Source organism: Barbatula barbatula (genome assembly GCF_947034865.1).
Source record: "Barbatula barbatula genome assembly, chromosome: 5".
Taxonomy (NCBI): Eukaryota; Metazoa; Chordata; class Actinopteri; order Cypriniformes; family Nemacheilidae; genus Barbatula; species Barbatula barbatula.
The window spans coordinates 22,766,049-22,775,678 of record NC_136769.1 but is presented as its reverse complement, the minus strand read 5'-3'; the positions used below and the strand labels follow the sequence as shown (position 1 = coordinate 22,775,678).

The 9,630-nt window shown below is 36.9% G+C and overlaps 1 protein-coding gene across 1 annotated transcript; it reads right to left on the bottom strand.

Moving 5' to 3' along the window:
• Window positions 1-477: 477 nt before the first annotated feature.
• LOC306894030 (interferon-induced very large GTPase 1-like) lies at window positions 478-9,107 on the bottom strand. Its single transcript, XM_079456249.1, has 2 exons — window positions 8,999-9,107; window positions 478-7,141 (listed from the first exon to the last, which is right to left on the bottom strand). Exon 2 carries the CDS (start codon window positions 7,130-7,132, stop codon window positions 2,399-2,401), a length of 4,734 nt encoding a protein of 1,577 aa, XP_079312375.1. The 5' UTR covers window positions 7,133-7,141; window positions 8,999-9,107; the 3' UTR covers window positions 478-2,398.
• Window positions 9,108-9,630: the final 523 nt, after the last annotated feature.

Genomic DNA, 9,630 nt, shown 5'->3' with positions numbered 1-9,630 from the left:
CAATCTTAGGCATGATTTGATTGCTTTTTCTTCTCAAAGACAGGAAGGTGTCGAATGGAAAACCATGTAATATTCTGTCAACAATCTATATCTCCGCCATCGCCGATAAGAATCATACAGGTTCAAAGGTACACCGATAAATATAAAAAATTTAATAATCAAAGTTTAAAAGTTCAATAAATTTAGGGCCAGCAGTTTAAAATTGATGATGAAGATGAGCAGGAAGGCAGCATGGCGTGAGATATGACCTCACTGATGTGTTAATCCAACCATAGCCCCGTGGAGGCATTGACTCCTCTCACATGACTTTTCTCCATTTTTTTCAATTACCCCCACTCAAACTCACCGCATGCTTTGGGGGTATATTGAAAGCTTAGAGACTGAGCTTAGAGGAGGCAAGTAAAACACTGCCTCCCTCTGGAATTCTGTCAAGCGTTGTGCAAATAGTTGTGCATGTTGATTGATCTCATATTTAGCAAGATATGTTTTATTCCCCTGTCTTATTTTATTTCTTAACTGTTGATAATATTCTCATTCGATTTCTTTCAAGGGGGAGATGAGGCACTGCCTCTCTTGCCTCCTCGAAGGAGGAAACGCCGCTGATGTGAACATGTCTCTCAGCGGCCTGCCATACAGGTACAATGGCCTATCAAACCCGTCCCTGTCTTTTCTGCAGCTATTCAAGGATTTAGCAGCGGCTCGTTCATTTTTTACATTGACAAAATAACATTTGTATGTTGGAGCAGTCTTAACAAACAAACTACGCTATCTTACGGTTTACCAGTAAAACTAATGTAATAAAATAAAAAATATTTGTACATACCTGTCCACTTACAACCAGAATGTTTCTTCCTGTTCTCGTTACTTTAATCCCTCCTACAAATCCTGCTTTGAAGAAGGACCAGGCTAACTTGTGCAGTCAAACTGCTGTACAAAGTATAGTCGTGTAGAGCATATCACACTCCGATTTGTGCGATATTGCATTATTAAAATTCTAAATTTTTTCATGTGCCCTTATACTGGTTAAAGGGGAGGTCTGATTGAATTTCACTTCTTTAAACTCAATTAGGGAGTAATATAGCTGTTTGGTAATAAACAACATCTGCCAAGTCGCAGCGCTCAAAGTTCACAGAAAAGGGATATATATTTTTTAAAGAGAACCCATTTTTTTGGGGTACTACAATAAACTTTTTCTTGTTTTAGTGACATTATAAATTCCATAATATACATTGACCCTGCCCCTGGAAAAAAATATAGGACATCTCAACACACACTCTAAGCGGTAGACCAATAAAAAAAGACTGGCTCGGTTTGACCAACCAGAGCGTTTCGAAAGGAGGGACTTCATTGAACCAGGAACTCAACAGCATGTTTTCTAACAATTGAGATGAACACAGGTGAAATATGTAATACATAATGCATTTTTGAAAATCAAAAATGAACACCTATAGTTTAGCACATCAGAAACATAATAACCACTTTTATAAAATTATATGACCTCTTTAATCAAAATATGAAAGGGAAGTTCTGCAACCGATGGGCAATCCATCTCTGATGATGTCAGTTAGACGGCTTTCCATTAATCCATTAACTCCTCAAACTGTCAGTCTGCTGCAAGTTCCAGTTCAAATTGAAATGCCTGTTTTTATACATTCAATCAAGTGGAAAACATCTCACGCCTATTATATTTCAATTCGATTTTACATTTCACACGAAAATACGTCAGAACACATGAAGACGCTTCAGTGAGATATATTGTATGTTCCTATAACCATTAATTATTCTTGGGTCATCATAATTTGTTAAAATGATAAAAAATGCAGCAGGCTGGCAACTGGGGAGTCAGTTACAGTTCTGATTCTCTATTCTTCCTTTTGCCAGAATGGCATTTTTCTTTTCATAAATATTCACATTAAATATTGATACACATTGTAAGTGTTCATGCAACTGATCAGTTTTTGTAGAGTTTTGGTTAAATAATGATGTGATAATTTTAGTTTTTTAAAAACAGCTCATGTTTTGGAAAGTTCATATCCCAGATCTGAAAGGAATCTCTCAAACACGTGTGCTGGATGCCAACATTTTTAATTGTATTGCCCAAGACAAAATATGAAAAAATATGTATAGAGTTTATACTCATTATATATAAATGTTTACAACATTGTCCAATCAAGTAAAATAATTCCAAATAAAATATCTCAATAAATGACCAGTTATTTACCAGAAAATAAATGTTCTTATAATGTTTCAATTTACAGTCCTAATAATAATGTATTACTGTGTCATTTAACATTGAAGTATGCAAACAACCAGTGCATAATATGACTTTTACATTAGGATAAGGAACTGAGTAAATCATGTTGTGTGTCTGTATATTTGATTTATTGGTAAATATTCATTAAAAGTCTTTATCCAAACTTGCAATAGCTTGCTGTTTTGTGATTCGTTGCCATTCATTTGGAATGGAATTAGCACTGAATGTCCTATAGTAGAAGTTTTCCAGATTTCTCTGGAATCTGCACACAAACCACTTCCAGTAGGCCAGCTCAGAGAGATCAGGAGTAATGCTCCAGTTAGAGTATCCAGGACCTGCTGTTCTGTATTCTCTCCAGAGGACTGTCCAGTCTGAAGAGTTTGGAAAAAAATAGTTGTTGCTTGCTACTGCTGTTGTGCATATTTCAACACACAAGTTTGTTGTGTTCCTGTATGTAATCCCATTAATACCGTGCACTCTATGAAAAGGAACACTGTGATCTCCAGGATGGTTTTCTACTGTGTTGGTGCAGATGGCTGCACAGAACAGACACTGAACCCAACAGCACTGACAGAAGTGATCAATTAAAATCTCATCTGGTCTGAACTTATTGTCCAGCTTTACTGGAAACGTTTTTGTGTTGAATTTACTTTTAAGGTCAGATATTTTTGAAGGAAGTTCTTTTCTTATCACTTCTTCTAAGAGTTTGAAATCATCAACATCATCATGTTTCACTCCACTGAAGAACTTCACAGAGAATATAAGAACATCAGAAAGCTTCTGCGTGAAAAGCTTCAACCACAAATCCACACCTCCTTTGTTCACTTGAACACGTTCAGTAGAATCATGTGCTGCTGTTATGATCTTCTGCTGCAGAACTTCAATGTTCTGTTTCATCTTGGGCTGAACACTGATACTGAACTGATCTCGAATGTACTGACTGACTTGATTTCTGATGAAATCCTTGAAGTGTTCTCTGGGATTACGAACATAGTCCATGTATTTATTAAAGTCTTCTTCGTTTGCCAGTTTCTTCAGGATGTGTTTCTCCAGATTTGATCTGTTTCCATTCAGTGATGGACAGTTTGATCTCATTTCATCTGCTACATTTCTGGCTGTGTTTCTGTATGCACTCTGTTCAATTGGTCCTTTCAGTTTCTGACAGATGATTTCACCAAAAATGTTAGCTGATGTTGCTCTTTGACAATATTTCTGGAAAATACTGTAATATTCTTCCCTCTTATTCTTTAAATAGATAACAGGGTCATTGGCTTCCATGAACATTCTGTGTTGGTCGGTGAATGTCTTGTTCACTCTCTTCAATATAGAAAAAACTAAATCTACATAAAATTCTCCCTTTAACAAATATTTCACTGGTTTCTCCTGATGTTCAATTATTGTTGCTTTGATGTAGTCTGTGATTTGTTGAATGCAGCTGATGTTGTAGCCCAGTCTTGAAATGTTGAACGTCTCAATCATCTTGTCTGTTTGGTGAACAACATCTGAGATTAATGTTATTATTTGAGCTTCATCCTCTTTAGACAGACTATTGCCAAATAGTGCATTGACGGTTTTGTTCATTATTCCACTGGATTTCTTTAACTGTACATAAACAACATAACTTTGCACAGTGAATATATCCTTGATGTCTTTCCAGGTTTGTACAGGGACACTTTTATAGATGTCGCTGAGAAGATCTTTCACATCTCTTAGAATGTCAATGTCTTTGATTGGACAAGTATTTGTGGAAATCGTCTTCACACATTCTTCCCAAAATAAATCAAACTCTCTCTTCAGAGTTTCTTCATCACTTTTTTTATCTTTGTGTTTTAAAGCAAGTTTTTTACTTTTTTCGAAGAGTGTGTTTTCATGTTGTGTTTTCAGAGAGTCAATCTGTTTCTTCAGGTCTTTCTGCTGAAGAATCTCATTCAGCTTCTTCTTTGTTTTTGTTATAATGCTCTCCTGAAGCTCTTTGATTTTAATTTCAAAAGACTCTTTCCACTGAATTAAGATATCTTTATCTGGGTCTTTCTCAAAGAATTCTGCCATTGATTTTTTCACTTCTTCACTTTTCCCCTTCAGTTCTCTCTGAAGATCTCTTTCTTCAACCCCATTAATTGCTTCACTTTCTATTTTGTTTTGTAGTTTATTCTCAATTTCCAAAAGGGCACTACGAAGACTCCAGGTCCACTTGCTGTATTCTGTCTCTAGTTTTCTGTATGCTGAGATTTCCAGAGAGTTTCTGAAGCTGAACACAAATTGTTCATTCAATAAAGCCTCCCAAAGATCTTTAATACGATCTTTTAGGTGTGTCAGCATCATTCCACCTGATTTTGAGGTTTGTGAAATAATGGTTTTCTTTAGATCTTGAACATTCTCACAGTAATTTGGGTTTGGTGGTGCCATTGGTGGGCTGCCCTCCCACAGCTGAGCAAAATATTTAACATCATCACGTACATCGAATGCAATGACATCACTAAAACGTTCTTCAACACAGACCTCTTCTTTTGCAGCAAGTTTTGTCATCTCATCCAGTGTCTCCTGCAGACGTCTCCTTCCTTCCATGTTTTTCTCTCCAGCTGTGACGTCTGAGACATTCTGATGTACAAACATGCAACTGGGATTCAATTTGACCTTCTTCATCCTCAGAAAGGCCTGAACAACAATCTGGAGAATTTCCTGCATCTCAGAGGGGTTTTCTCCGAAGATGTTGATCAATGTCAGATTACCAAGACCAACAACAAATGTGGCCAGTTCATTGTCATGATGTCTTGTGGACCTTCCAGCCAATTCCAGAGCTCGAAGACCCTCAGTATCAACAACCAGAATATAATCAAACTTCAGTTGATGTTTCATCTTCTCTGATACTTTGAGCAGCTGCATGAAAGCTCCTCTGGTGCAGCGACCAGCACTGACTGCAAACTCAAGTCCAAACATGGCATTAAGCATGGTTGATTTCCCAGAGCTCTGAATCCCTAAAACTGACAGCACAAAGACTCTTTGGTCTCCCAGTTTGTGGATGAGTCTATTTAGAACAGCGGAAACCCACATCAGAGGAACATGAGCAGCATCCCCATCCATCAGCTCCAGTGGAAATCCAGAGATCATCATGTCTGCTGCAAGACTCGGCAGAGAAGAGAAGTGAAGCTGCAGGCCTTGCTTGTTCTTATTTACACATGAACATGATTCATAGATCTGACCAATCTCTCTCATGATGTGCTCCAAACCAAAGGTTGCTGCTTGAAGTTCTGAAGATATTCCCTCAAGTTCTGTTTGTGCATCTTTGAGTTGTTCAGAGGTGTCATTCTTCTCTCTCAGATTTAAGACTTTTGACCACTTTTGATCATACTTGTAATGTAAAGTAGAAAGATCAGCAGAGGTAAATTCATCCAGAAGGATTCTGAGCCATTTGAGGAAAAACATTCTATCAGAACCATTTGAGTTCATTTGTGTTATAAGGGTCCGTATAAACTCACTCGTGTGGGATTTGTGTTGCCGTTCACGAATGTTCTTCATTTCTGTTTGTTTACTACTTATTATTTGTTCTAACTCGTCTCCTTGAGGTCGATGAAGTTCTTTGTTCTTCTGACACCACTGTTGCCACAGTTTCCCCTGACAGGGAAGAAAAGATTCTTTGATTTCTGTCAAATGTTTATTCTTCAGTAAACTCATCATCTGCTGTGCTGCTTCTCTTCCTCTTCTGCAGTCTTCATCATCTTCCTCATCTACTCTGATATCTGAATATTTGCGTACATCTTCGACTTTGAACATGGAAGCCGATTCTGAAGATGAGAGACATTCATTTATAGCTCTTCTGAGTTCTTCAGAAACATCAGAAATATTTCTGTCTTTCAGACCAATTTTGTACATTCTTTTATTTAGCTTTCCAGCAGATTCTTCCTCAGTAAGAAGACAAATGAGTGGCTTTTTGTCTCTGTACAGGCTTTGAATCTTCGTTGCATGTTTGTCATTCTTGTCAAGCTGTGGTAGAAGAACAACATTGACTGAAGACAATTCAGTCAAAATCTGCAGCTGTTTCTCACTGACTCCTGCATCCCCATGAAGATTACAGAATGCAACACAGTCAGTAAATTTATCTGTGCTTTTTCCAGAGGGACAGTACCAGGCGATCTCCACCACTCCATCCATCAGTAGTCTGGTTCTGCTGCTGCCTGGACAGTTCCTGTGGAAGAATGTGTTGTGTCTCTCATTGATCAGACTGTTCATCAGCTGAGACTTGGATGAAGACACAGAGCCAAACCTGAAGAAAAACACCATTGGAGTTTTTGCTTTGTACCCTAGTTGGTCTCTACTGTAGATGTCATTGTCAGTATTTGTAATCTTCCAGCTCTTGTTGATTTGTCGGAAAGTCCAGAGAGGAAACAGAATCTCTTGTGTGAAAGGATGAGGAACCAGGAGAGGAAGAGCAAACTGACACTGTGAGAGTTTAGTGACCATCAGCTGCTTTAGGAAACTATCAGCACAATGAAACACTGCCATCTGAACATCCATTGGGTGAATGGTGTCGAAAGAAGTAAAAGACAAACCAGACCAACATCTATTGTTAAAGATATCCCCCTCATCTTCAGATGAGTCATTGTCTCTTTGTTGTGTGTAATGCTGCTCATTGGTCTCTTTGGTTTGAATGTTTCTTGCTCTGTAGTTCATGATCAGGAGTTTTTGTAGGAAAGTCTGAACCAGTTCCTCCTCAGCACAAGACTCGTGAGACTGTAATGAATGTGCTGTTATCTGAAGAACATCTGCAGCTCTCATTTTGTGATTCCTGCCTTTAAGTTGAAGTTTTTGAAATAGCTGATTTATTTTTTCAGTCTGTTCCTGATGTTGATCTGATCTTATTCTTGTTCCTCTAAACTCCATATTTTCTCCCTGTTAAATAGACAAAGCAATTTTGAGAAGATGCCTCATAGTTTTTAAATTGACAAAACAAATAAGCTAAAATCATGCAAAGAAACAAAACTTGAAAAAATTGTTTAAGTAAGCTTTATGTTGATGTATGATATCAGGGACGTGCACAGGAATTTTGAGGGGCAGTTGCTCTGACCTGAAAAAAAGGGCAACCCCCCACCCCCCAAAAAACCTCACAGGCTAAAGGACTGAGAATAACAGGGTCTTTATTAAAATATATATATAAAGAAGTAAAACACTGAAATACAGCACTCAATCACCTTAACTAGTACTAATAATAGCACAGAAAAACATAACTCCCTGAAATATCTCTCCTGAATCCGCCTCTTTTCAGTGGGCATCTTGGCTTCAAACATTATCCAAAATAGTGATAGGATTTAGGCATTTAACCATTTAGAATAAAATAATTAATGTGATGCAATGCTTCCATCATTCATTCTTCTTGCTAAAACGAAATGTGAGAAACTAACTATCAGCAGACATGTAGCTTAGTTTTACCTAATGCCTACCTACCAAAAAATAGTGGCAGGCTGCTTGTCTGCAAGCTATCTGTCTTATTATTTAGGCTAAACGTGGCAAACTCAGCCTGGATTTATGAAGATTTGAATTAATTTCACAAAACTTGATGATGATGATCGTTCGTTTGTTATACATCACAAACTCACCTTTTCTGACAACGTAATAGTGGCCATAACACCAAAAAGGAGGACACTTTGCAGCATTAAGTGAGGCAAGAATAACTGCATAGGACTCTGGTGTACTCGCAACTACAATACAATTTTGTGCATCATATCGCCTACTCTGTTTTTTCAAAAATTGTCTGGCAATGAATATTTGACCTAAGCTTAAGGGAAGATGTACCTGCAGCTCGTCGGTTACTTTTGTTTTTCTGTGCTGGCATGTCGCATGTCCCTTGACTGCAAACTTCCACTTCACAGCGACATCCATGAAAAGTGTCTCTACAGCCTTTTTATATAAAGTTGTGCTCTTTTGTCCATTCCAGATTAAATGAGGTTTCAGCAAGTTACCGTTATGATGTGACGAAGCCAGCACGTGGACTCCACTTCCACGTCGTGGAGGCTTGTTTACGTTTTTAACCAATGATATATCAGATATTTATTTGACACCTCTTTCAGCCAATCATTTGTTTGACTGGAGATCTTACTTTTCTTCCATCAGGGAACATATGTTACACTCGAAACTCGGAATAATAATAATAGCAAACTTTATTTTGGACTGAAAAGTTTGAAAACCCTTGATGTAGGGCCCAATATAATACAAGATCTGTGGTGTATTTTGAGCTGAAACTTCAGATACACATTCTGTGGACCCCTAAGATGTATATTACATGTTGAAAAATGGCTACATGTTGTTTTGTCAATGGCAATTTCAAAATATCTCATGTGTTCTGTAGCAGAAAGTCATACAGGTTTTAAATGACTTCAGGGTAAAAAAATGGTTGAAGAATTTCTATTCTTGGGTGAACTATATATTTCAGTCCTTTCCCTCGTGTGTTACAAAGCCCTGCACCCCAAAACCAGACAGATCAACTTTATCACTCTCATAAACGCGTATGCTGCATTAGTCCAAATAATTAAAACCTCTTCGTCTAAGTAAAATATAAACATATATATTTTACATTTACATGCTCACTTTTTTAAATTGTCACTGTATGTTTCACTATACAGATAACACATTTAAATTTGTATTATTGTTTCTGTGTATTTCTTTTCTGTAAATAAAGATTAACATCTTTGATTTGAAATGTATAATCTGTATTGATTGACAGCCCTAAAATATATCAATAAATAGACAAACCTGGAAGTGAGTCTGGATTCCAAACAGCAAATCAAAGTTTTCTGTTCGTGTGTTTTTGAATCATCAGTCAACAAAAGTGAAGTTTCATCTCTCTAACTATGACGACTTTGGTCGGGTGCACTCTGTGGTGATTCTTAAATACTTGTCAGACTACTCAAGTCAACCAATCACAATAATTTTTCCTGTTATTCACGTGACAGTTAGGTAAGAATTGGAATCTTTTTTCTGCTTATTATTTACAGTATATATTTGACAGAAGTGACATGTTAATGTTAAAGTCATCAGTCAAGAGTATTGTTAAAGGCTCAAATTAGTTTTTAACAGATCATGCGTTTCCTGTTGCAATGCAAACAAAAACAGCGAACATTTGCTTGATTCATTGATTATTTTATTTGCATTTATATTATTTCCATTACAAATCCAATATAACACAAAACAACACTCTTAAATGGATGTGTTTATTTTAATGCATTGTTTGTGTTTCCTATTTAACACATTATGTGTTGTTTTTAACGTTGTAATGTGATGTTTTGTGTTGATTTTATTGTGTTAAAAGTAACACAAAACGTATCCTTAACTGAACACATGTCTGTGATATTTTTGGGACAACATATTTTGTGTTACTTTTACCC

Coding starts and splice junctions, on each gene's coding strand:
- LOC306894030 (XM_079456249.1), bottom strand. CDS start 7,132: ATGGAGTTTAGAGGAACAAGAATAAGATCAGATCAACATCAGGAACAG.